Consider the following 27,715-nt stretch of genomic DNA (forward strand, 5'->3'; position numbering starts at 1 on the left):
ATCAAGGAAGTTTCATGACCCAGAAAACATAGAAAAAATCCACAGAACCAGTTTCATGGGGCTCCTACTAGCCAAACACAAGTATCTAAACATTAGAGAATAATAATGAAGACACTAAATTATAACAAATTTTAAAAATCTGTAAGGCTATAATGACAATAAAAAGATGTAGGTAAGAATGTCTTCATTACAGAACAATGCTAGTCAGTAATTTTAATTAGAAAATCAATGTAACCATTAATGTAGTTATAGACAGACACCATCAGTTGATGTCAAAACCAACATCTGAAAGGTTACTGGAGACCAAGATATCTATATTGTGTCAAAGTATCACTCCACTAATTGCTTATTAACTATAAAATATAAATGATATCTTCGCAATGGAGAGATCTGATGTCTATGATGTTAAATTTAGTATCGCCAAAAATGTGTAAAGATAGCATTATATGTTCTTGTAATTGATCAGATGCAATGGGAAACACATATCAACTATGGCATGGTATTTGCCAAAATATTTAACCTCTGATAATGTGGAAATTCTTAGGGGTCATTTTACCAGTCAGCTGACATGGACTCTTACAAAAATCAAGACCATGAAAATCGGAAAATATAAGTGGGCCAAAGAGACGTCTAGTTTAAAAGTAGCTAAAAAGCCCTGACAACCAAAAGAAATGCATAATCTTTGATAATGTCCTGTAGAAAAAAAATTAAAACCAAAGGACACATTGGTACAAATGGAGAAAGGGGAATGTGAAGTATATATGAGAAAATAATGTTATATGAATATTAAGTTTTTGAGTGTAATAAAGGCATTTCTGGTTTTCTAAGATAATGGCCTCTTTTTAGGAGAGACATACTGAATCACTAAGAATAAAGTGATTTATTTCAGAAATTGAGGGCAAAGGGAGGAGCCAAGATGGCCGAATAGGAACAGCTCCGGTCTACAGCTCCCAGCGCGAGCGACGCAGAAGACGGGTGATTTCTGCATTTCCATCTGAGGTACCGTGTTCATCTCACTAGGGAGTGCCAGACAGTGGGCGCAGGTCAGTGGGTGAGCGCACCGTGCGCCAGCCGAAGCAGGGGAGAGGCATTGCCTCACTCGGGAAGCGCAAGGGGTCAGGGAGTTCCCCTTCCAGGGGTGACAGACGGCACCTGGAAAATCGGGCCACTCCCACCCGAATACTGTGCTTTTCCGACGGGCTTAGGAAACGGTGCCCCAGGAGAGTATAGCCCGCACCTGGCTCAGAGGGTCCTACGCCCACGGAGTCTCGCTGATTGCTAGCACAGCAGTCTGAGATCAAACAGCAAGTCGGCAGCGAGGCTGGGGGAGGGGCGCCTGCCATTGCCCAGGCTCGCTTAGGTAAACAAAGCAGCCTGGAAGCTTGAACTGGGTGGAGCCCACCACAGCTCAAGGAGGCCTGCCTGCCTCTGTAGGCTCCACCTCTGGGGGCAGGACACAGACAAACAAAAAGACAGCAGTAACCTCTGCAGACTTAAATGTCCCTGTCTGACAGCTGTGAGGAGAGCAGTGGTTCTCCCAGCACGCAGCTAGAGATCTGAGAACGGGCTGACTGCCTCCTCAAGTGGGTCCCTGACCCCTGACCCCTGAGCAGCCTAACTGGGAGGCACCCCCCAGCAGGGGCAGACTGACACCTCACATGGCCGGCCAGGTACTCCAACAGACCTGCAGCTGAGGGTTCTGTCTGTTAGAAGGAAAACTAACAGAAAGGACATCCACACCAAAAACCCATCTGTACATCACCATCATCAAAGACCAAAAGTAGATAAAACCACAAAGATGGGGAAAAAACAGAGCAGAAAAACTGGAAACTCTAAAAACCAGAGTACCTCTCCTCCTCCAAAGGAACGCAGTTCCTCACCAGCAACGGAACAAAGCTGGACGGAGAATGACTTTGACGAGCTGAGAGAAGAAGGCTTCAGACGATCAAATTACTCCGAGCTACGGGAGGATATTCAAACCAAAGGCAAAGAAGTTGAAAACTTTGAAAAAAATTTAGAAGAATGTATAACTAGAATAACCAATACAGAGAAGTGCTTAAAGGAGCTGATGGAGCTGAAAACCAAGGCTCGAGAACTACGTGAAGAATGCAGAAGCCTCAGGAGCCGATGCGATCAAATGGAAGAAAGGGTATCAGCCCTGGAAGATGAAATGAATGAAATGAAGCGAGAAGGGAAGTTTAGAGAAAAAAGAATAAAAAGAAACGAGCAAAGCCTCCAAGAAATGTGGGACTATGTGAAAAGACCAAATCTACGTCTGATTGGTGTACCTGAAAGTGACGGGGAGAATGGAAACAAGTTGGAAAACACGCTGCAGGATATTATCCAGGAGAACTTCCCCAATCTAGCAAGGCAGGCCAACATTCAGATTCAGGAAATACAGAGAACGCCACAAAGATACTCCTTGAGAAGAGCAACTCCAAGACACATAATTGTCAGATTCACCAAAGTTGAAATGAAGGAAAAAATGTTAAGGGCAGCCAGAGAGAAAGGTCGGGTTACCATCAAAGGGAAGCCCATCAGACTAACAGCGGATCTCTCGGCAGAAACCCTACAAGCCAGAAGAGAGTGGGGGCCAATATTCAACATTCTTAAAGAAAAGAATTTTCAACCCAGAATTTCATATCCTGCCAAACTAAGCTTCATAAGTGAAGGAGAAATAAAATACTTTACAGACAAGCAAATGCTGAGAGATTTTGTCACCACCAGGCCTGCCCTAAAAGAGCTCCTGAAGGAAGCACTAAACATGGAAAGGCACAACCGGTACCAGCCACTGCAAAATCATACCGAAATGTAAAGAACATCGAGACTAGGAAGAGACTGCATCAACTAACGAGCAAAATATCCAGCTAACATCATAATGACAGGATCAAATTCACACATAACAATATTAACTTTAAATGTAAATGGACTAAATGCTCCAATTAAAAGACACAGACTGGCAAACTGGATAAAGACTCAAGACCCATCAGTGTGCTGTATTCAGGAAACCCATCTCATGTGCAGAGACACACATAGGCTCAAAATAAAAGGATGGAGGAAGATCTACCAAGCAAATGGAAAACAAAAAAAGGCAGGGGTTGCAATCCTAGTCTCTGATAAAACAGACTTTAAACCAACAAAGATCAAAAGAGACAAAGAAGGCCATTACATAATGGTAAAGGGATTAATTCAACAAGAAGAGCTAACTATCCTAAATATATATGCACCCAATACAGGAGCACCCAGATTCATAAAGCAAGTCCTGAGTGACCTACAAAGAGACTTAGACTCCCACACATTAATAATGGGAGACTTTAACACCCCACTATCAACATTAGACAGATCAACGAGACAGAAAGTCAACAAGGATACCCAGGAATTGAACTCAGCTCTGCACCAAGCGGACCTAATAGACATCTACAGAACTCTCCACCCCAAATCAACACAATATACATTTTTTTCAGCACCACACCACACCTATTCCAAAATTGACCATATACTTGGAAGTAAAGCTCTCCTCAATAAATGTAAAAGAACAGAAATTGTAACAAACTGTCTCTCAGATCACAGTGCAATCAAGCTAGAACTCAGGATTAAGAATCTCACTCAAAACCGCTCAAATACGTGGAAACTGAACAACCTGCTCCTGAATGACTACTGGGTACATAACGAAATGAAGGCAGAAATAAAGATGTTCTTTGAAACCAACGAGAACCAAGACACAACATACCAGAATCTCTGGGATGCATTCAAAGCAGTGTGTAGAGGGAAATTTATAGCACTAAATGCCCACAAGAGAAAGCAGGAAAGATCCAAAATTGACACCCTAACATCACAATTAAAAGAACTAGAAAAGCAAGAGCAAACACATTCAAAAGCTAGCAGAAGGCAAGAAATAACTAAAATCAGAGCAGAACTGAAGGAAATAGAGACACAAAAAACCCTTCAAAAAATAAATGAATCCAGGAGCTGGTTTTTTGAAAGGATCAACAAAATTGATAGACTGCTAGCAAGATTAATAAAGAAAAAAAGAGAGAAGAATCAAATAGATGCAATAAAAAATGATAAAGGGGATATCACCACCGATCCCACAGAAATACAAACTACCATCAGAGAATATTACAAACACCTCTATGCAAATAAACTAGAAAATCTAGAAGAAATGGATAAATTCCTCAACACATACACCCTCCCAAGACTAAACCAGGAAGAAGTTGAATCTCTGAATAGACCAATAACAGGGGCTGAAATTGTGGCAATAATCAATAGCTTACCAACCAAAAAAAGTCCAGGTCCAGATGGATTCACAGCCGAATTCTACCAGAGGTACAAGGAGGAGCTGGTACCATTCCTTCTGAAACTATTCCAGTCAATAGAAAAAGAGGGAATCCTCCCTAACTCATTTTATGAGGCCAGCATCATCCTGATACCAAAGGCTGGCAGAGACACAACAAAAAAAGAGAATTTTAGACCAATATCCTTGATGAACATTGATGCAAAAATCCTCAATAAAATACTGGCAAACTGAATCCAGCAGCACATCAAAAAGCTTATCCACCATGATCAAGTGGGCTTCATCCCTGGGATGCAAGGCTGGTTCAATATACGCAAATCAATAAATGTAATCCAGCATATAAACAGAACCAAAGACAAAAACCACATGATTATCTCAATAGATGCAGAAAAGGCCTTTAACAAAATTCAACAACCCTTCATGCTAAAAACTCTCAATAAATTAGGAATTGATGGGACGTATCTCAAAATAATAAGAGCTATTTATGACAAACCCACAGCCAATATCATACTGAATGGGCAAAAACTGGAAGCATTCCCTTTGAAAACTGGCACAAGACAGGGATGCCCTCTCTCACCACTTCTATTCAACATAGTGTTGGAAGTTCTGGCCAGGGCAATTAGGCAGGAGAAGGAAATCAAGGGTATTCAATTAGGAAAAGAGGAAGTCAAATTGTCCCTGTTTGCAGATGACATGATAGTATATCTAGAAAACCCCATTGTCTCAGCCCAAAATCTCCTTAAGCTGATAAGCAACTTCAGCAAAGTCTCAGGATACAAAATCAATGTGCAAAAATCACAAGCATTCTTATACATCAATAACAGACAAACAGAGAGCCAAATCATGAGTGAACTCCCATTCACAATTGCTTCAAAGAGAATAAAATACCTAGGAATCCAACTTACAAGGGATGTGAAAGACCTCTTCAAGGAGAACTACAAACCACTGCTCAAGGAAATAAAAGAGGATACAAACAAATGGAAGAATATTCCATGCTCATGGGTAGGAAGAATCAATATCATGAAAATGGCCATCCTTCCCAAGGTAATTTACAGATTCAATGCCATCCCCATCAAGCTACCAATGACTTTCTTCACAGAATTGGAAAAAACTACTTTAAAGTTCATATGGAACCAAAAAAGAGCCCGCATCGCCAAGTCAATCCTAAGCCAAAAGAACAAAGCTGGAGGCATCACACTACCTGACTTCAAACTATACTACAAGGTTACAGTAACCAAAACAGCATGGTACTGGTACCAAAACAGAGATATAGATCAATGGAACAGAACAGAGCCGTCAGAAATAATGCCACATATCTACAAGTATCTGATCTTTGACAAACCTGACAAAAACAAGAAATGGGGAAAGGATTCCCTATTTAATAAATGGTGCTGGGAAAACTGGCTAGCCATATGGAGAAAGCTGAAACTGGATCCCTTCCTTACACCTTATACAAAAATTAATTCAAGATGGATTAAAGACTTAAATGTTAGACCTAAAACCATAAAAACCCTAGAAGAAAACCTAGGCATTACCATTCAGGACATAGGCATGGGCAAGGACTTCATGTCTAAAACACCAAAAGCAATGGCAACAAAAGCCAAAATTGACAAATGGGATCTAATTAAACTCAAGAGCTTCTGCACAGCAAAAGAAACTACCATCAGAGTGAACAGGCAACCTACAAAATGGGAGAACATTTTCGCAACCTACTCATCTGACAAAGGGCTAATATCCAGAATCTACAATGAACTCCAACAAATTTACAAGAAAAAAACAAACAACCCCATCAAAAAGTGGGCGAAGGACATGAACAGACACTTCTCAAAAGAAGACATTTATGCAGCCAAAAAACACATGAAAAAATGCTCACCATCACTGGCCATCAGAGAAATGCAAATCAAAACCACAATGAGATACCATCTCACACCAGTTAGAATGGCAATCATTGAAAAGTCAGGAAACAACAGGTGCTGGAGAGGATGTGGAGAAATAGGAACACTTTTACACTGTTGGTGGGACTGTAAACTAGTTCAACCCTTGTGGAAGTCAGTGTGGCGATTCCTCAGGGATCTAGAACTAGAAATTCCATTTGACCCAGCCATCCCATTACTGGGTATATACCCAAAGGACTATAAATCATGCTGCTATAAAGACACATGCACACGTATGTTTATTGCGGCATTATTCACAATAGCAAAGACTTGGAACCAACCCAAATGTCCAACAATGATAGACTGGATGAAGAAAATGTGGCACATATACACCATGGAATACTATGCAGCCATGAAAAATGATGAGTTCACGTCCTTTGTAGGGACATGGATGAAATTGGAAATCATCATTCTCAGTAAACTATCGCAAGAACAAAAAACCAAACACTGCATATTCTCACTCATAGGTGGGAATTGAACAATGAGAACACATGGACACAGGAAGGGGAACATCACACTCTGGGGACTGTTGTGGGGTGGGGGGAGGGGGGAGGGATAGCATTGGGAGATATACCTAATGCTAGATGACGAGTTGGTGGGTGCAGCGCACCAGCATGGCACATGTATACATATGTAACTTACCTGCACATTGCGCACATGTACCATAAAACCTAAAGTATAATAATAATAATAATAATAATAAAAGAAAAAAAAATAAAAAATAAAAATAAAAAAATTAAAAAAAAAGAAATTGAGGGTAAAATACACAAAGAGATAAAGCAAATGTCAAAAGATGTTAATAATTGAAATACATTTTAATATTGTTTGTTGTATGATTCAGCTCTTCCAAAAATGTCAGTTTTTTAAATAAAATTAGAAGAAAAAAATCTTAAGATCTTGAAATGTTGGCATGATTTCAGTTTTGTGGTGGGTATTTATTATATTCATTTTCAATATATTTGAAATATTCTATAATTACCATAAAATAAACACACAAGATAAGGTTTCTTTTAGCCCTATAGTGTACTTTTTCTATAGGGACAGGCTATGATTTTTAAAAGTCCCCCCAAAAGATAAGAGAATTTATAGTCTGAGGACAAAATAGCTTGATGTCTCTGAGATGAGCAAAAAACTTAGCTACCAATGCATGTCAAGAAGCTGTTTAGTAAATACACACGACTGTTTTAACTGAAACAAGAGATTCTGAGTTCTCTACAGGTTGGTCAAGAACTCACAGATGTTGGGGAATTGCCTGAATGTAAGCAGAGGAGTGGTAGTGCTTGTCCTAAATTGTGGTTGGACAATATGTGTTTGTGTAAGAGGGAGGGGGCTCTAGCAGGACCGAAACACTGTCAGTGGGGAGGAGTCTCTAGCAGGACAGAAGGATCACATGGAGCTGGAATGAATTCCCTTCAGTCTCCCACAAACACTGTCCGATAGTAGCCCTGATCTAATTTCCATTGTTTAGATGTCCCATCACTCTCCCTGAGCCATGAATGGAGGGCCTAAGCCCAGTGGCTCTGAATCATTGGCCATCTGGAGGCACTGAGGTTTGATGGGGTCCAGATGTTTTGGAAACAGGGCTAAGTGTTGCCTGAGAAGTTGAGTTTAAAGGAAAAGTGTGGCTTCATCCTAGCATTCAGTATCTAGTTTGCAGGTGTTTTGAGTGGTCAATAGAAACTCATCTTTCTCCACTGATGCCAGTGGGTTCTGTTCAGCAGTGAAATCTGAACTGTAGCAAACCATTGAGTGGAGAATCTTCTGAGCCCACTTGAGGGGTAGATGGAGGAGAGCCAAGAGCCAACCTGAATGCTCACAGACCCATGCAGAGGAACAACTGCCCCCTTGGGAGAACATCAGAGAAACCTTAGCAATGCACCCTATCCTACACCTAACCTATTCTAGTGTGTCCTGAACGATGGACAGGATGATGTAAGGGGAATGTAGAAGATGGGAGTGGACAATTGTAGATGTTTCCAGTAACACTACAAATTTTTTTTTTTTTTTTTTTTTTTTGAGACGGAGTCTGGCTCTGTCGCCCAGGCTGGAGTGCAGTGGCGCGATCTCGGCTCACTGCAAGCTCTGCCTCCTGGGTTCATGCCATTCTCCTGCCTCAGCCTCCTGAGTAGCTGGGACTACAGGCACCCACCACCATACCTGGCTAATTTTTAAAATATTTTTAGTAGAGACGGGGTTTCACCGTGTTAGCCAGGATGGTCTCGATCTCCTGACCTTGTGATCTGCCTGTCTTGGCCTCCCAAAGTGCTGGGATTATAGGCGTGAGTCACCGCACCCGGCTAACACCGTAAATATTCTTAACAAGAACCGATTTTCCAGAACTCTGGCATTTCCTTCCCTGAGCAATGAGACGGCCCTTTGGGCCCTGACACAATCATGGGTGTTTTTTTGTTCATTTGTTTTGGTACTCAGGAAGCAGGGGAGGCCTGAGAATACCTGGGGAATGTCTTTCCTAGAAATAGGATGCCTTAATTTCAAGTATTTCACATGCAGCCTGATACGACCTGTCTCCAGCCACCCAGCCTCCACTCTCTCAATGCTGTTGTCATCCAGGGCCTTAAGCCCCTGGTCACAAGGATGGAAGACAGTGACACTGTGATGTGAAGGCACTTCCCATCATGAAATTATTAATTGGTGTCAACATAAGGTGGGCTCCGACTAGCAGCTTTTCTACCACAATGATAGATAATTTATATGGAAAAGAGATGGTTCTGATAATTCTACACTCACAGGTCTTCACCTGATAACCCTGACATGTGTCCCCTAGGTTTTAAGAACTTGGATTTCTCTAGGCTGAGTTGTACTATTCCCTTTCTCTGAACACACATGTCATTGGTTAGTTCATTCACATTGATTCTCAGGGCTTCTCTAATCCCTCAAGCCTTCCCACTCAGACAATGAGAAATGTGTCATAACTAATGTTGCATAATTTTTTAAAAAATTGCTGGATACTAACACTGCAGTTCAATTGTAAAATATGATAGAGGTGTAAGTGTTTTAGATCCCAGAAGTCCTGTTCAATTTTGCATTTATTGTTAGACATTCACCCTGATATTTTCAGGAATTAGAGTGTTCTTCACCCATTTGGGTTAAGATATCAGAACTTACTTTCAATACATTTGTGACCAAGAACTACAGGAAGAATCATAGTGGAGGCTTCATACATAATACATAATGAAGATTGATAACAGCAAAAAGGGAACTAGGCATTGGCCTTCAGATAAAATGAAACCTCCCAACTTTGTGCTTAGGGAATTATTTTACCCCTTTAGGTTACAGTATGTCAGCTAGTTCAATGCAGTTCTAGGATAAAGCTGTGTCAATTACCCTAGAGGACTGGGAGCATGGAGGACCTGGTAGAAAAGAAATACCCAAAGAGAAGGAAAATTACACATAAAATCAAGAGGTCACTAACTGATATATCTATTTTGAGTTGCCTTTGAGACTTCCAAGTAGAAACATCTAGCACAGGATAGGCCTAGAGATGTAGTGCGAGATCTAATCTCCCAAGCCCTGAATATGTGAGTGAGGATGTTTGGATGAACTTCCAGTCTATGAATACATCAAACAAACTTTTAGCTCTGTTTTAGTTTACAACAATTGTTTTCTAAGAACTTAAGCATTTGTGGAGACAATGATGTCACTGTAGGAACTTCTGCGTAAGGACAGTGACGTCCCACTTGCTCTGCTCCTGCTCACGGTGACCCTGATCTGGCAAAGCTTCCATCCTGCTCTGACCCTGCCATGGGTACCAGGCTCCTCTGCTGGGTGGCCCTCTGTCTCCTGGGGGAAGGTGAGTCCTAGGAACACCATAATCCTCACATAATCTCCCAGTGATTATTCTAGTCATTTCCTTCTATTTTCAAATTCTTTTTCCCTCACAGAACTCACAGAAGCTGGAGTGGCCCAGTCTCCTAGATATAAGATTATAGAGAAAAAACAGCCTGTGGCTTTTTGGTGCAATCCTATTTCTGGCCACAATACCCTTTACTGGTACCGGCAGAACTTGGGACAGGGCCCGGAGCTTCTGATTCGGTATGAGAATGAGGAAGCAGTAGACGATTCACAGTTGCCTAAGGATCGATTTTCTGCAGAAAGGCTCAAAGGAGTAGACTCCACTCTCAAGATCCAGCCTGCAGAGCTTGGGGACTCAGCCATGTATCTCTGTGCCAGCAGCTTAGCCACAGCGTAGCAGAGACACTTCCCTCCTGTGCAGAAAACTGCAGGACTCTCTCCTCTCTACTCAGCTCACAGCAGCCTTTCCTTATTCCTCATCCTCCCAGGGAAGAAGTGAGTTTTCAGATATAGCTAGGATTCATATAGTGGGAGGAAATGAACTATTTCTTAAAACATGAGTGCTATAATTGTTGTTTGAAAATGTGTCTCAGGGATTTGAAACACTTCTTGGGGACAACTCAAGAAACCTAAAATGACTTATCAGGGATTGAGTCCTCGGGGTAGTGATGGTTTCTCTCCCATAAAAGTATGTGATCATGAAACATGTACAATAAACTTAATAATACAGATAGTGATTATACCAAGCAGCAAACAGCAGGCTCCCCCTCTGTAGTTGTCAGCATGTGAATGACTTGTTACCCTTGGTGACACCCTGGCTGTCTAGCAAAGTCTCACACACAGTATGTGTTTGGAAATATTTTCCCTTCTGTTTTATTTTTGGTAAAGTATGTTAATAATGATGTTGTTAATGACAGTGATTATAATTTCAGCTATGTTATTCAGCCCTTTTTCCAGTTCAAAGAAATGCACACAGATACCCCAGCAACCAGTTCCAAATCCTAGCTCCAAATGAATTCTACTTCTCCTGAACTCTCTAACTCTTCTACGTAATCATCCCAGCCCAAGAGTATATCTAGACCTGGACCAATCAGTTCAGAGGACATTTCTACTTGTCTGCCTTGTATATTAAAAGTTCCTTAGTGGGTTAAAATATTCCTTGTAAGAACTTCTGAAGCAATCGGTTGCCCTCTCTGATAATATACACTCTGTGTGTGTAGCTCCATATTCACGACTCTATTTTGCCTACACTCTCTAATACTAGAAATCTTTCTGAAGTATTGGTTAGAATTACTTAAAAAGCAGCATACTGGAAATTGTCTGAAAGCATTGTCACTGTCCATTAGCCCCTCCTGACTTCCCTCCCCTCCTTATCCAATCTAATACCTGATGGCAAGTCAGGCTTTATGTCCATTTGCTCATTGCACAACTCCCTGTCCTTTATTCCTCTAAAAAAACCTCACTGATGTGATGGATTAAAATGGCCACTCACCATCTCCTTGTCAAAATTTCTATTTTTTTCTTTTTCCAATCTGCTATGTTATTTGTAGTTAATAACTCCCTCGTAACATTTTCTGAGATCACTTTTTATTATTTGAACATAGGACACACAGTTGTTTCAGAGTCTGTCTGATCATTTTCACCTCTAAGATCTTCATAGGATATTTCTGTGATTTTCTTCTTGTGCTGCTTCTCAGTTATGGTGCTTGAATTTTCGTGGCGTTTGTATTTCTCCTTACCAATCTGATGATGTTTGACACTGTGCCAAACACTATAGTTGTAGAAATAATTTTTGGGGTAGGATGGATATTTTTCAGCAGAGATCATTTTTCTGTGCTTCTGAAAGTGCGTGTAGGTAAAAACAATCGGGTACCCTGAATCACAGTTTAAGGCTTGAGGTGTCCTGGAGCATCTGGAGAACAGGTTTGTCTCTGGCTCATTGTTACTAGTGGAATTTGGCAATGACACATTCAGTATGTTCTGGTCTTTGCCTTTACCCCCCGGCCTGTGAGTTAGCTTCCTGAGAGCTGAGTCAGGATCTGCAAATGCCCACCAGGGCAAATGGACTGCTGTGCTCACCTCCCGGGGCTCTTGCCCTCACCAACATCCCAGCCAAGTTATTCCTTATTATTTTTTTAGGACTTTAATTAACTGAAATTTTTAATGTTGTTTTTGATATTTTTTCCAACTGTGTAGATAATAACAGAAAGAGTGAGTGCCATTATCCTTAATTATTGGGATTAAGATGAAAATAACTTTACTTGGAATTCTAATTTTCCTTGAATTTTAATGTTAGATTCTTTGTGATTTGTCTGATATTCAACTTAAATGGTATAGAGATGTTAAATTCTGATATCAAATACTTAAAAAAAACTTAAAGGCCATTCATAATCCAATTAAGACATATCTTTGTTTTGGGCATGTTGTTACCAAAGTATGCTTGTTACTTATTTCTATCACATAACCTCTGTGTTCCATTGGACCATATGGCAAGATGGGAAAGACAATCAAGAGAATGCTGAGATTAGGTCAAATAGTACAGACTGGGCTTCAAATTAAGTTAATTACTGCATTCTGGGGGTGCATTTGTGCTGTTTTATGAGTATTTCCCGGGGCAGTGGTCAAAATTGGAAGGAGTAACTGATATGTGGCTATTGTTTTACCCCGTTTAAAGCCAATCTCCTGGGACAACATACCCCATTTTGTGGGGCACCCCAAAAGTAATAATCCTGTTTTAATCATCCTATTCCTTGCCAAATCTCCTTTATGGAAGGGAAATCAGTTATACTATTTCCTCTCTTCATTTTAGTTTAGTCTGTCCTTATTTTCCCAGTTTTCCTCCTGGTTCCCTAGAGAAAAGGTAGATTATTTTCAACATGTGCTAAGATCAGTGGGGAACTTTCTCTTTCATGCAGGGCTGGCCTGCAGTTTGGAGGGGACAGGGAATGGGTTAAATTCTGTTTCAGCATCATGTTAGCCAGCCCATCGAGTTTCACATTGAGACTTGCTGCTTATCAGTATTAAAACTGACATTATGTTTCCACCTTTCTGACGGCATTGTCAATGTCTGGGGTGTTTCTGTCCTACCCCATAGCACTAATATTATTTGTTGGCCTTCTAACACCAACTAATCATAATATCCTATATCCCCTGTACTCAGTGAAACAAAGCGCAAGTCCCTGTGTCCTGGCAAGAGACCATATTTGTGCTGTTCCCGCCTGCTGGCCACTAGGAGGCACTGTGGCTTCGCTGTCATCCGGAGTCTACAGGGAGGAGCTGAGACTGCTCCCTGGAACAAGCTGGTTAAGGATAACCCTGAGGTTGGACCTAGATTCAGGAAATTGGTTTGCAGATGTCTTGAATAACGGCTGGGACTAAAGGAATTAGTAACTGACCCTTCTTCAGGTGGGTTTTGCTTTATATTAAGCTTTGAGTGGGGCTGAGTGACAGGTGTGCTTTGCAGTGGCTATACCTCTGAGCTCGCTTAAGATGTGGGGGCACAAGGAGCTGGGGTGTGGCAGGGCCCATGTTCTGAGCTGGTAAAACCAGAGAAGCAGTTCTTGTGTCAAAGGAGCCTTGGAGAGGCTGGCCCCATACCAGTCAAGGCCAACCCTACCTGCTCTGTAGAGAGCAGAACAGCAAGAAATGGAGGTGCAACCCAGGACCACAGCAGAGGGACCCTGTCCCCAGGGAGATGACAATCACAGTGATGCCACCAGCATATCCATGTACGAGGCATAGTCCAGAGTGTCTCCTGGAAGAAGATGAGGCCTGGGCAGACATAAGAAGATGTTTTTGAATAGGCTTCCCTTGGCCTGATTTTAATTTTTTTCCATGTAATCATGCATCTATCGCTACATGTATTTTGTATCCGGCTTCTGCCTCTCACCTGTCGGTCCCATGGCTACTAGAAGGTATTCAATTTCTATTGACAAAAATGACCACTAACTTGGTGGCTTACAACAATAAAAACTTATTATCTTACAGTTCTGGAGGTCAGAAGTCCAAAACCAGGCTAAAATCCAGGTATTGGAAGGGCTACATTCCTTCCCGAGGCTCTTGGGGAGAACTATTTTTCCTCTCCTGTTCAGCCACCAGCGTTCCTTGGCTCATGGCCCCATTCAATCTTCAAAGCCAACAAGGACTGGCTGAGCCTTTGCTCACTCTGCATTATTCTGAGGCTCACTCTTCGTCCTCCCTCTTTCACATTTTAGAGCCCTTGTGATTACATTAGGCCCACCTGGAAAATCCAGGACACGCTCCCTATACTAAGGCCAGCTGATTACCAACCTTCATTCCATTTGGAACATTCCTTTCTCCCCTTGCCACATAATTTAACACATTCCCAGTTTCTGGGAATTAGACATGGACATCTTTGAGAGGTCGTCACGCTGCCTGCCACACTTGGTTCCTGGTTACAGGAAGTAGTAAGCAATTAACTTTTTGAAGACAGAATTATGGCCAGTTTTATATCCCGCATAAAGATATCTTTGCAAAAAGATAGAGCCCACAGGGAAACAGCCCCTCCAGTAACACAAGCTAGTCTGCAAACTAATGCCCTTTAACTTTAGGAAGTGCTTTCGACTGCAGGGGACTCAGAAGCATGCCTCTGTGCCAACAGCAAAAAATGTGCCCTTCTCTTTTGTTGGCAAGTAACTTAATTAACCAACCCAAAAAACAGATCTTTCTCTCAGCTTTCCATAATCTCTGAGAGGAAGTAGGTTTGGAGAAGTGGGGTTACGGGGGAAAAAGCCAGGTGTTAATGATGAAAAAACATTGAACTTTTCTAGGGTTAATAAGATTTAATTCAAGACTAGAAAATTTTATCTGCAAATCTTCAAGAATAAGACAATATTATCCCCTTTCTGTTTTACTGTGGGAATAGAGAATGTGAGAGAGGTTACATTCCACGGGCTTTGGGAATTTAATACGCTTCAAGGATAAACAAACCCAGGTTTTTCACTGCAGAGAAGAGCTTCAAATATAATCAGTTCTCAGGGCATCAGCTCAGCTCTTGTATCCCTAACAATGCAGTTGACATGCGTCTTCTGAGATGTCTAACTCCTAACTCACTGAGGGATAATTTAAGTACACATGAACTAGAAGCACCAAGCTACCAGTGAGAGGAATAGGAGAGTTTGCAGACAGGCTGGCTTGAAATAAGACAATGAGTTCATCTTTAAATACTTGCAATTTGAGGTGCAGATGGATATAGCTGGCAGGCTCCTATGTAAGGCATGTTATGGAAAAGATACCGTGAATTGATAATATCAAAACAAATATCCAGGGAGCCTCTGCAAATGTGCATCTCTATTTCAGATCAATTATAGTTGAGTTAATTCCTGCTTGATTCCTCTCCCAGAGATGCAGCCTCCTCTTAAAGAAGTTGGGGGTGGTGGCCTATTCAGTGATGTCACTGACAGATGCATTCTATGGGGATAAAATGTCACAAAATTCATTTCTTTGCTCATGCTCACAGAGGGCCTGATCTGGAATGTTCCACATCTGTTCTCACTCTGCCATGGGCTCCTGGACCCCCTGCTGTGTGTCCCTTCGTATCTTGGTAGCAAGTGAGTCCTCAGAGTATTTACTATCATCACATGAGGTTTCTGCATGGATGATGCCCGATGTTTTCATTGTTTTGTCCCCCAAATCTGTCTTTTTTCATAGAGCACACAGATGCTGGATTTATCCAGTCACCCCGGCACGAGGTGACAGAGATGGAAAAAGAAGTGTCTCTGAGATGTAAACCAATTTCAGGCCACAATTCCCTTTTCTGGTACAGACAGATCATGATGTGGGGACTGGAGTTGCTCATTTACTTTAACAACGACACACCGATAGATGATTCAGGGATGCCCAAGGATCAATTCTCAGCTACGATGCCTAATGCATCATTCTCCACTCTGAAGATCCAGCCCTCAGAACCCAGGGACTCGGCTGTGTACTTCTGCGCCAGCAGTTTAGCCACAGCGCTGCAGAATCACCCCTTTCCTATGCAGAAACCCTGGTATTTCCCCTTCTCCTTCTACCTCCCAGCAGTCCTGAGCAAAGTATTTCGTGTTCCTCCTTCCCTATGAGAAAAAAGTGGTTTTGGACTGTGACAAAGAAAATGAGAAGGTTTCAACATAGGAAAGCTTATGTTGGTTTGAGGATTATGAAATGGGTTTTGAGGATTCCTTAAAAATTGTCTCTGCTCAAAACACACAGGAGTAAGATAAACCTTGGCTACTGACACTGGAGATTTCCCTGCCTTCCTGCATTTGCCATCCCATGAGAATGGTGGCAGCTCCCGAGAAAGGCTACGTTTTCTGAACTATGTGGCCCTCTGCATTCTTTCCTAACTCTAAATTGCAAACAAATTTCCCTCACACGTTTTCTAGATTGTAAAAGCAAGTTCTTTACTATGATTGTGGACATTCCTTTATAATGCCAATTTCAACTTTATGTTTACTTAGGGATTTTTCATTACTCCTAAAGAGTGTCTGAAATGTGGCTAGAGCAAGCAGGTTAGTACATTAGATGTAAGCTACCTGGCCTGGAATCTAAGGATCCATTTGTCTCTATTCTGCATAAGAAGAGCTGGGTGCTGGCTAAGGGCTGTGAACACTCACAGAGCACTGATGAGGGCTCCTGGTAAGGACTCACACTGAGGTATCTAAAAGCAGACAAGCCTGTCCAGTCTTCTGTTCCCCTGTTTCCTTTCTGATTATATGTCCTTAACACACAAATTTACATTTTTCTTATTTATATGATAAGTTTCTATACAATACCTGCAATCCATTCTGAGTCGTTATAATTTCTCTTTGATGTTCATATTTACATATCGATTTCTTCTAAATCCCTATCACGGTATCATTGCCAACTGGGGTGAAAGATCCCTGTATTTTGAGTGCCCAAGGCAATTGAGGTTTGTTGGAGTTCTGCCATAAGCCAAATTCCACTTCGTCATTCTCCTAGTGCAGAATTCCTCCCTGCTGCTTCCAGATCATTTTCCTTCCCCCTTATCTAAAGCCCAGCTGCATTATAGGCTTCCTTTAGCCTGATTTTAAATTCCTTCCATGTGATCATGGATCTGTCTCTACCTGTATTTTGTATCTGGCTTCTGCCTCTCACCCATCAGTCCCATGGCTACTAGAAGGTATTCAATTTCTATTGACACAAATTACCACTAAGTTGGTGTGTTACAACAATGAAAACTTATTATCTTACAGTTCTGCAGGTCAGAAGTCCAAAACCGGGATAAAATCCAGGTATTGGCAGCACTGCATTCCTTCCCCAGGTTCTAAGGGAGAACTGTTTTTCTCTCCTTTTCAACTTCTAGAGGCTACCAGTGTTCCTTGGCTCATGGCCCCATTCAATCTTCAAAGCCAAGAAGGACTGTGAGCCTTTGCTCACTCTGACACGCACTCTTCGTCCTCCCTCTTCCACATTTTAGAACCCTTGTGATTACATTAGGCCCACCTGGAAAATCCATGACACGCTCCCTATATTAAGGCCAGCTGACTACCAACCTTCATTCCATTTGGAACATTCCTTTCTCCCCTTGCCACATAATTTAACACATTCCCAGTTTCTGGGAATTAGACATGGAGCTCTTTGGGAGGTTGTCACGCTGCCTGCCACACTTGCTACCTGGTTACAGGGAGTGGTAAAAAATTAAATTTTTGAAGACAGAATTATGACCACAGTTTTATATCCCGGGTCCAACAGACCCTGCAAAAGGATAGAGCCCACAGGGAAATAGGCCCCTCCGGTAACACAAGCTAGTCTGCGAACTAATGCCCTTTAACATTGGCAAGTGCTTTCAACTGCAGGGAACTCAGAAGCATGCCTCTGTGCCAAGAGCAAAAACATGCCCTTTTATGGCAAGTAACTTAATTGACCAACTCAAAAAACAAATATTTCTCTCAAGTTTCCATAATCTCTGAGAGGAAGTGGTTTGGAGAAGTGGGGTTATGATTAAAAGGCCAGGTGTTAATGATGAAAAAACATTGAACTTTTCCAGGGGTAGTAATAAGATTTAATTCAAGAATAGATCATTTTAGCTGCAAATCTTTAAGAATATGACAATCTTATCCTCTGTTTTATTGTGGGAATAGAGAATGTGAGAGAGGTTCCATTCCATGGGCTTTGGGAATTCAACATGGTTCAAGGATAAATAAACCCAGGTGTTTCACTGCAGAGAAGAACTTCAAATATAATCAGTTCTTAGGGCATCAGCTCAGTTCCTCTGTCCCTAACAATGCAGTTGACATGCATCTTCTCAGATGCCTAACTCCTAACTCACTGAGGGATAATTTAAGTACACATAGAGGACTAGAAGCACCAAGCCACCAGTGGGAGGATGAGGAGGGTTTGCAGAGAAGCTGGCTTGCAATAAGACAATGAGTTCATCTTTAAATACTTGCAATTTGAGGTGCAGATGGATATAGCTGGCAGGCTCCTAGGTAAGTCATGTTATGGAGAAGCTACCGTGAATTGTTAATATCAAAACAAATATCCAGGGAGCCTCTGCAAGTGTGCATTTGTAACTCCGATCAATTATAGTTGAGTTCAGTCCTGCCTGATTCCCCTCACAGAGATGCAGCCACCTCATAAAGAAGTTGGGGGTGTGGCCCATTCAGTGATGTCACTGATAGATGCATTCTGTGGGGATAAAATGTCACAAAATTCATTTATTTGCTCATGCTCACAGAGGGCCTGGTCTGGAATATTCCACATCTGCTCTCACTCTGCCATGGGCTCCTGGACCTTCTGCTGTGTGTCCCTTTGTATCCTGACAGCAAGTGAGTCTTCAGAATATTTACCATCGTCATGCTGGGCTTCTGCATGGATGATCTCATATATTTTCCTTATTCTGATGCCCAATTCTGTCTTCTTTCATAGAGCACAGATGCTGGAGTTATCCAGTCACCCCAGCACGAGGTGACAGAGATGGGAAAAGAAGTGACTCTGAGATGTAAACCAATTTCAGGCCACAATTCCCTTTTCTGGTACAGACAGACCATGATGTGGGGACTGGAGTTGCTGATTTACTTTAACAACAAGGCTGTGATGGATGATTCAGGGATGCCCAAGGATCAATTCTCAGCCAAGATGCCTAATGCATCATTCTCCACTCTGAAGATCCAGCCCTCAGAACCCAGGGACTCAGCTGTGTACTTCTGTGCCAGCAGTTTAGCCACAGCGCTGCAGAATCGCCCCTTTCTTGTGCAGAAACCCTGGTGTTTCCTCTTCTCCTTCTACCTGCCAGCAGTCCTGGGCAAAGTCTTTCCTGTTCCTCCCTCCCCATGAGAAAAAAGTGATTTTGAGTTGTGACAAAGACAGAAAATGAGAAGGTATCAACATAGGAAACCTTATGTTGGTTTGCAAACATAAGGATTACAAAATGGGTTTTGAGGATTCCTCAAAAATTGTCTCTGCTCAAAACACATAGGAGTAAGATAAACCTTGGCTACCTACACCGGAGATTTTCCTGCCTTCCTGCATTTGCCATCCCATGAGAATGGTGGGACCTACCGAGAAAGGCTTCATTTTCTGAACTATGTGGCCCTCTTCATTCTCTCCTAACTCTAAGTGGCAGACAGAAATTTCCCTCACACGTTTTCTAGACTGTAAAAGAAAGTTCTTTACTATGATTGTGGACATTCCTTTATAATGTCAATTTCAACTTTACATTTACTTCGGGATTTTTCACTACTCCTAAAGAGTGTCTCAAATGTGGCTAGAGCAAGTAGGTTAGTACATTAGATGTAAGCTACCTGGCCTGGAATCTAAGGATCCATTTGTCTCTATTCTGCATAAGATGAGCCGGGTGCTGGCTAAAGGCTATGCACACTCACAGAGCACTGATGAGCCCTCCTGGTAAGGACCCACACTGGAGTGTCTAAAAGCAGACAAGCATGTCCAGTTTTCTGTTGCCCTGTTTCCTTTCTGATTATATGTCCTTAACACACAAATTTACATTTTTCTTATTCATATGAGAAGTTTCTATACAATACCTGCAATCCATTCTGAGTGGTTATAATTTCTCTTTGATATTCATATTTACATACTGATTCCTTCTAAATCCCTATCATGGTATCACTGAAAACTGAGGCAAAAGATCCCTGTATTTTGAGTGCCCAAGGCCATTGAGGTTTGTTGGAGTTCTGCCATAAGCCAAGTTCCACTTTATCATTCTCCTTTTTTTTTGACGTACAGGGGTTCTGACTTTCAAGATGAAAATAGTGCAGAATTCCTCCCTGCTGCTTCCAGATCATTTTCCTTCCTCCTTCTCTAAAGCCCAGCTGCATTATAGGCTTCCTTTAGCCTGATTTTAAATTCCTTCCATGTGATCATGGATCTGTCTCTACCTGTATTTTGTATCTGGCTTCTGCCTCTCACCCATCAGTCCCATGGCTACTAGAAGGTATTCAGTTTCTATTGATACAAATTACCACTAAGTTGGTGGCTTGCAGCAACTAAAACTTATTATCTTACAGTTCTGCAGGTCAGAAGTCCAAAACTGGGATGAAATCCAGGTGTTGGCAGGGCTGCATTCCTTCCTGAGGTTCTAAGGGAGAACTGTTTTTCTCTCCTTTTCAACTTCTAGAGGCCACTAGCATTCCTTGGCTCATGGCCCCATTCAATCTTCAAAGTCAACAAGGACTGGCTGAGCCTTTGCTCACTCTGCATCACTCTGATGCTCACTCTTCATCTCCCCCTTCCACATTTTAGAACCCTTGTGATTACATTAGGCCCACCTGGAAAATCCAGGACACGCTCCCTATATTAAGGCCAGGGGATTACCAACCTTCATTCCATTTGGAACATTCCTTTGTCCCCTTGCCACGTAATTTAACACATTCCCAGTTTCTGGGAATTAGACATGGAGCTCTTTGGGAGGTTATCATGCTGCCTGCCACACTTGCTACCTGGTTACAGGGAGTGGTAAACAATTAAATTTTTGAAGACAGAATTATGACCACAGTTTTATTTCCTGGGTTCAACAGACCCTGCAAAAGGATAGTGCCAACAGGTATATGGGCCCCTCCGGTAATACAAGCTAGTCTGCAAACTAATGCCCTTTAACATTGGCAAGTGGTTTCGACTGCAGGGGAGTCAGAGGCATACCTCTGTGCCAAGAGCAAAAATATGCCCTTTTATGGCAAGTAACTTAATTGAGCAATGCAAAAATCACATCTTTCTCTCAGCTTTCCATAATCTCTGAGACGAAGTAGGTTTGGAGAAGTGGGGTTACAGGGAAAAGGCCAGGTGTTAATGATGAAAAAACATTGAACTTTTCTAGGGGTAGTAATAAGATTTAATTCAAGACTAGAACATTTTAGCTGCAAATCTTCAAGAATAAGACAATCTTATCTTCTGTTTTATTGTGAGAATGGAGAATGTGACAGAGGTTCCATTCCATGGGCTTTGGGAATCTAATATGGTTCAAGGATACATAAACCCAGGTTTTTCACTGCAGAGAAGAGCTTCAAATATAATCAGTTCTTAGGGCATCAGCTCAGTTCCTCTATCCCTAACAATGCAGTTGACATGCATCTTCTCAGATGCCTAACTTCTAACTCACTGATGGATAATTTAGGTACACATAGAGGACTAGAAGCACCAAGCCACCAGTGAGAGGAAGAGAAGAGTTTGCAGAGAAGCTGGCTTGCAATAAGACAATGAGTTCATCTTTAAATACTTGCAATTTGAGGAGATGTATATAGTTGGCAGGCTCCTAGGTAAGGCGTGTTATGGAGAAGGTACTGTGAATTGATAATATCAAAACATCTTCAAGAAGCCTCTGCAAGTGTGCATGTCTATCTCAGACCAATTATAGTTGAGTTAATTCCTGCCTCAGTCATCTCCCAGAGATGCAGCCTCCTCTTAAAGAAGTTGGGGGTGGTGGCCCATTCAGTGATGTCACTGACAGATGCATTCTGTGGGGATAAAATGTCACAAAATTCATTTCTTTGCTCATGCTCACAGAGGGCCAGGTCTGGAATATTCCACATCTGCTCTCACTCTGGTATGGACTCCTGGACCCTCTGCTGTGTGTCCCTTTGTATCCTGGTAGCAAGTGAGTCTTCAGAACATTTACCATCGTCATGCTGGGCTTCTGCAGGGATGATCTCTTATATTTTCCTTATTCTGATGCCCAATTCTGTCTTCTTTCATAGAGCACACAGATGCTGGAGTTATCCAGTCACCCCGGCATGAGGTGACAGAGATGGGAAAAGAAGTGACTCTGAGATGTAAACCAATTTCAGGACACGAGGACCTTTTCTGGTACAGACAGACCATGATGCAGGGACTGGAGTTGCTGATTTACTTTAACAACAAGGCTGTGATGGATGATTCAGGGATGCCCAAGGATCGATTCTCAGCTAAGATGCCTAATGCATCATTCTCCACTCTGAAGATCCAGCCCTCAGAACCCAGGGACTCAGCTGTGTACTTCTGTGCCAGCAGTTTAGCCACAGCGCTGCAGAATCGCCCCTTTCCTGTGCAGAAACCCTAGTGTTTCCCCTTCTCCTTCTACCTCCCAGGAGTCCAGGGCAACGTCTTTCCTGTTCCTCCCTCCCTATGAGAAAAAAGTGGTTTTGGGTTGTGACAAAGACAGAAAATGAGAAGGTATCAACATAGGAAACCTTATGTTGATTTGAGGATTATGAAAGGGGTTTTGAGGATTCCTCAAAAATTGTCTCTGCTCAAAACACATAGGAGTAAGATAAACCTTGGCTACCCACGCTGGAGATTTCCCTGCCCTCCTGCATTTGCCATCCCATGAGAATGGTGGGACCTCCCGAGAAAGGCTGCATTTTCTGAACTATGAGGCCCTCTTCATTCTCTCCTAACTCTAAGTTGCAAATAGAAATTTCCCTCACATGTTTTCTAGATTGTAAAAGAAAGTTATTTACTATGATTGTGGACATTCCTTTACAATGCCAATTTCAACTTTACATTTACTTCGGGATTTTTCACTACTCCTAAAGAGTGTCTCAAATGTGGCTAGAGCAAGTAGGTTAGTACATTAGATGTAAGCTACCTGGCCTGGAATCTAAGGATCCATTTGTCTCTATTCTGCATAAGATGAGCCGGGTGCTGGCTAAAGGCTGTGCACACTAACAGAGCACTGATGAGGCCTCCTGGTAGGGACCCACACTGGGGTATCTAAAAGCAGACAGGCATGTCCAGTCTTCTGTTGCCCTGTTTCCTTTCTGATTATATGTCCTTAACACACAAATTTACATTTTTCTTCTTATTTATATGAGAAGTTTCTATACAATACCTGCAATCCATTCTGAGTGGTTATAATTTCTCTTTGATATTCATATTCCTTCTAAATCCCTATCATGGTATCATTGACAAGTGAGGCAAAAGATCCCTGTATTTTGAGTGCCCAAGGCAGTTGAGGTTTTTTTGAGTTCTGTCATAAGCCAAATTCCACTTTGTCATTCTCCTATTTTTCTTTTCTTTTTTTTTTCTTTTTTTGATGTAGGGTGTCCTGACTTTCAAGATGAAAATGGTGCAGAATTCCTCCCTGCTGCTTCCAGATCATTTTCCTTCCCCCTTATCTAAAGCCCAGCTGCATTATAGGCTTCCCTTAGCCTGATTTTAAATTCCTCCCATGTGATCATGCATCTGTCTCTACCTGTATTTTGTATCTGGCTTCTGCCTCTCACCCATCGGTCCCATGGCTACTAGAAGGTATTCAGTTTCTATTGACACAAAGTACCACTAAGTTGGTGGTTCACAAGAACAAAAACTTATTATCTTACAGTTCTGGAGGTCGGAAGTCCAAAACCGGGATAAAATCCAGGTGTTGGCAGGGCTGCATTCCATCCCGAGGCTCTCGGGGAGAACTGTTTTTCTCTCCTTTTCAACTTCTAGAGGCCACCAGTGTTCCTTGGCTCATGGCCCCATTCAATCTTCAAAGCCAAGAAGGACTGTGAGCCTTTGCTCACTCTGACACGCACTCTGACACTCACTCTTCATCCCTCCTCTTCCACATTTTAGGACCCTTGTGATTACATTGGGCCCACCTGGAAAATCCAGGACACGCTCCCTATATTAAGGCCAGCTGACAACCAACCTTCATTCCATTTGGAACATTCCTTTCTCCCCTTGCCAGATAATTTAACATGTTCCCAGTTTCTGGGAATTAGACACGGACATCTTTGAGAGGTTGTCATGCTGCCTGCCACACTTGCTACCTGGTTACAGGGAGTGGTAAGTAATTAAATGTTTGAAGACAGAATTATGACCACAGTTTTATATCCCGGGTCCAACAGACCCTGCAAAAGGATAGAGCCCACAGGGAAATAGGCCCCTCCGGTAACACAAGCTAGTCTGCGAACTAATGCCCTTTAACATTGGTAAGTGCTTTCGACTGCAGGGGACTCAGAAGCATGCCTCTATGCCAAGAGCAAAAATATGCCCTTTTATGGCAAGTAACTTAATTGACCAACTGAAAAAACAAATGTTTTTCTCAGCTTTCCATAATCTCTGGGAGGAAGTAGGTTTGGAGAAGTGGGGTTAAGGGGGGCGGGGGGCGGGAGGAAAGCCCAGGTGTTAATGATGAAAAAACATTGAACTTTTCTAGGGGTAGTAATATGATTGAATTCAAGACTATAACATTGTAGCTGCAAATCTTCAAAATAAGACAATCTTATCCTCTGTTTTATTGTGGGAATAGAGAATTGAGAGAAGTTCCATTCCATGGGCTTTGGGAATTCAATATGTTTCAAGGATAAATAAACCCAGGTTTTTTTACTACAGAGAAGAGCTTCAAATATAATCAGTTCTCAGGGCGTCAGCTTAGTTCCTCTATCCCTAACAATGCAGTTGACATGCATCTTCTCAGATGCCTAACTTCTAACTCACTGATGGATAATTTAGGTACACATAGAGGACTAGAAGCACCAAGCCACCAGTGAGAGGAAGAGAAGAGTTTGCAGAGAAGCTGGCTTGCAATAAGACAATGAGTTCATCTTTAAATACTTGCAATTTGAGGAGATGTATATAGTTGGCAGGCTCCTAGGTAAGGCGTGTTATGGAGAAGGTACTGTGAATTGATAATATCAAAACAAATCTTCAGGGAGCCTCTGCAAGTGTGCATGTCTATCTCAGACCAATTATAGTTGAGTTAATTCCTGCCTTATTCATCTCCCAGAGATGCAGCCTCCTCTTAAAGAAGTTGGGGGTGGTGGCCCATTCAGTGATGTCACTGACAGATGCATTCTGTGGGGATAAAATGTCACAAAATTCATTTCTTTGCTCATGCTCACAGAGGCCCTGGTCTGGAATATTCCACATCTGCTCTCACACTGCCATGGGCTGCTGGACCCTCTGCTGTGTGTCCCTTTGTATCCTGGTAGCAAGTGAGTCTTCAGAACATTTACCAACATCATGCTGGGCTTCTTCATGGATGATCTCTTATATTTTCCTTATTTTGACACTCAATTCTGTCTTCTTTCATAGAGCACACAGATGCTGGAGTTATCCAGTCACCCCGGCACGAGGTGACAGAGATGGGAAAAGAAGTGACTCTGAGATGTAAACCAATTTCAGGACACGACTACCTTTTCTGGTACAGACAGACCACGATGCAGGGACTGGAGTTGCTGATTTACTTTAACAACAAGGCTGTGATGGATGATTCAGGGATGCCCAAGGATCGATTCTCAGCCAAGATGCCTAATGCATCATTCTCCACTCTGAAGATCCAGCCCTCAGAACCCAGGGATTCAGCTGTGTACTTCTGTGCCAGCAGTTTAGCCACAGCGCTGCAGAATCGCCCCTTTCCTGTGCAGAAACCCTAGTGTTTCCCCTTCTCCTTCTACCTCCCAGGAGTCCAGGGCAAAGTCTTTCCTGTTCCTCCTTCCCCATGAGAAAAAAGTGGTTTTGGGTTGTGATAAAGATAGAAAATGAGAAGGTATCAACATAGGAAACCTTATGTTGATTTGAGGATTACGAAATGGGTTTTGAGGATTCCTCAAAAATTGTCTCTGCTCAAAACACATAGGAGTAAGATAAACCTTGGCTACCCACGCTGGAGATTTCCCTGCCCTCCTGCATTTGCCATCCCATGAGAATGGTGGGACCTCCCGAGAAAGTCTGCATTTTCTGAACTATGAGACCCTCTTCATTCTCTCCTAACTCTAAGTTGCAAACAGAAATTTCCCTCACATGTTTTCTAGATTGTAAAAGAAAGTTCTTTACTATGATTGTGGACATTCCTTTATAATGTCAATTTCAACTTTACATTTACTTCGGGATTTTTCACTACTCCTAAAGAGTGTCTCAAATGTGGCTAGAGCAAGTAGGTTAGTACGTTAGATGTAAGCTACCTGGCCTGGAATCTAAGGATCCATTTGTCTCTATTCTGCATAAGATGAGCCGGGTGCTGGCTAAAAGCTGTGCACACTCACAGAGCACTGATGAGGCCTCCTGGTAAGGACTCACACTGGGGTATCTAAAAGCAGACAGGCATGTCCAGTCTTCTGTTGCCCTGTTTCCTTTCTGATTATATGTCCTTAACACACAAATTTACATTTTTCTTCTTATTTATATGAGAAGTTTCTATACAATACCTGCAATCCATTCTGAGTGGTTATAATTTCTCTTTGATATTCATATTTACATACTGATTCCTTCTAAATCCCTATCATGGTAGCATTGACAAGTGAGGTGAATGATCCCTATATTTTGAGTGCCCAAGGCAATTGAGGTTTGTTGGAGTTCTGCCATATGCCAAATTTCACTTTGTCATTCTATTTTTTTTTTTTTTTGATGTATAGGGATCCTGACTTTTAAGACAGAAATAGTGCAGAATTCCTCCCTGCACTTCCAGATCATTTTGTCCCTCCTACTTTAAAGCCCAGCTGCTTTGTACATATTACTTTATAATATTACCCTTCCTGTTGTACCTACGTTATTACCTTCAGAAATTTTCTTTTTTTAATCCTTCTGCCTGCTACTAATCCAGTCATCATTCTTAATACTATTCCATCACAGACAATTTATTCACTCGCGAGGCTTCTAAGTTTCTCGACTTCGTATACCCTGAGTCTTTTTCCCCTCTAATCATTTTCAGACTTGTTTCCATGATTATAGACCATTAAGCAACAACAAAGATCTTTCAATATTTCTACTTAAATTGTCCTGTCGTTCTACCACTACCTCCCTTCTGTCTATTTCAGTAACTCCTATAATTCTTCTATTTCTCTGACCTCTCCAGTTCATAGAGCCCATAACTTTTATTTTTTTAATTTTTTTGGTGTTTCTAGGATGTTATTTATTAAAAATAGATTCTCTGTCCCTCCCCTCACCCCTGCTGGCAAAATGGCCTTTCCCAACATCTTTTCCTGCATGGATAACAGGTCTTGAGGATGCAGATGTGGCATCCTACCTAAACTATAGGCTCAGGCTTTTCTGGGACAGTGGGGCAGCAGCTCTGCTGGAGCCAAGGGTGGAACAGCACAAGACGACATTGGCAAACCCTGGTGCACCTAACCGTGGGCTGTCATGGAGGCCAGGATGGACTGAAGTTCCTCCTGCTCCAGGCCTCAGGAGACAAAATCCACAAAGAGAGGCCCAGCGGCCCAGCAGCAGCCCCCTGAGAGCCCACAACTTTTAAACTCTTATGCTTTAATTCTTACATTCTTTTAATTATATTTTA

At 42.1% G+C, this 27,715-nt stretch overlaps 3 gene segments (V, D, J or C); all 3 read left to right on the top strand.

Moving 5' to 3' along the window:
* The first annotated feature begins 9,987 nt into the window (after positions 1 to 9,987).
* On the top strand, positions 9,988 to 10,540 carry LOC129041628 (T cell receptor beta variable 11-3-like). The segment is given in 2 exon segments: positions 9,988 to 10,039; positions 10,131 to 10,540. Coding segments are annotated over 2 exon segments (459 nt in total).
* An 11,471-nt stretch (positions 10,541 to 22,011) lies between these two features.
* On the top strand, positions 22,012 to 23,269 carry LOC129041631 (T cell receptor beta variable 12-3-like). The segment is given in 2 exon segments: positions 22,012 to 22,111; positions 22,212 to 23,269. Coding segments are annotated over 2 exon segments (390 nt in total).
* A 140-nt stretch (positions 23,270 to 23,409) lies between these two features.
* On the top strand, positions 23,410 to 26,257 carry LOC129040075 (T cell receptor beta variable 12-4-like). The segment is given in 4 exon segments: positions 23,410 to 23,742; positions 24,167 to 24,264; positions 25,325 to 25,415; positions 25,516 to 26,257. Coding segments are annotated over 3 exon segments (471 nt in total).
* Positions 26,258 to 27,715: the final 1,458 nt, after the last annotated feature.

The sequence above is a fragment of the Pongo pygmaeus genome, chromosome 6, assembly GCF_028885625.2.
Source record: "Pongo pygmaeus isolate AG05252 chromosome 6, NHGRI_mPonPyg2-v2.0_pri, whole genome shotgun sequence".
NCBI lineage: Eukaryota > Metazoa > Chordata > Mammalia > Primates > Hominidae > Pongo > Pongo pygmaeus.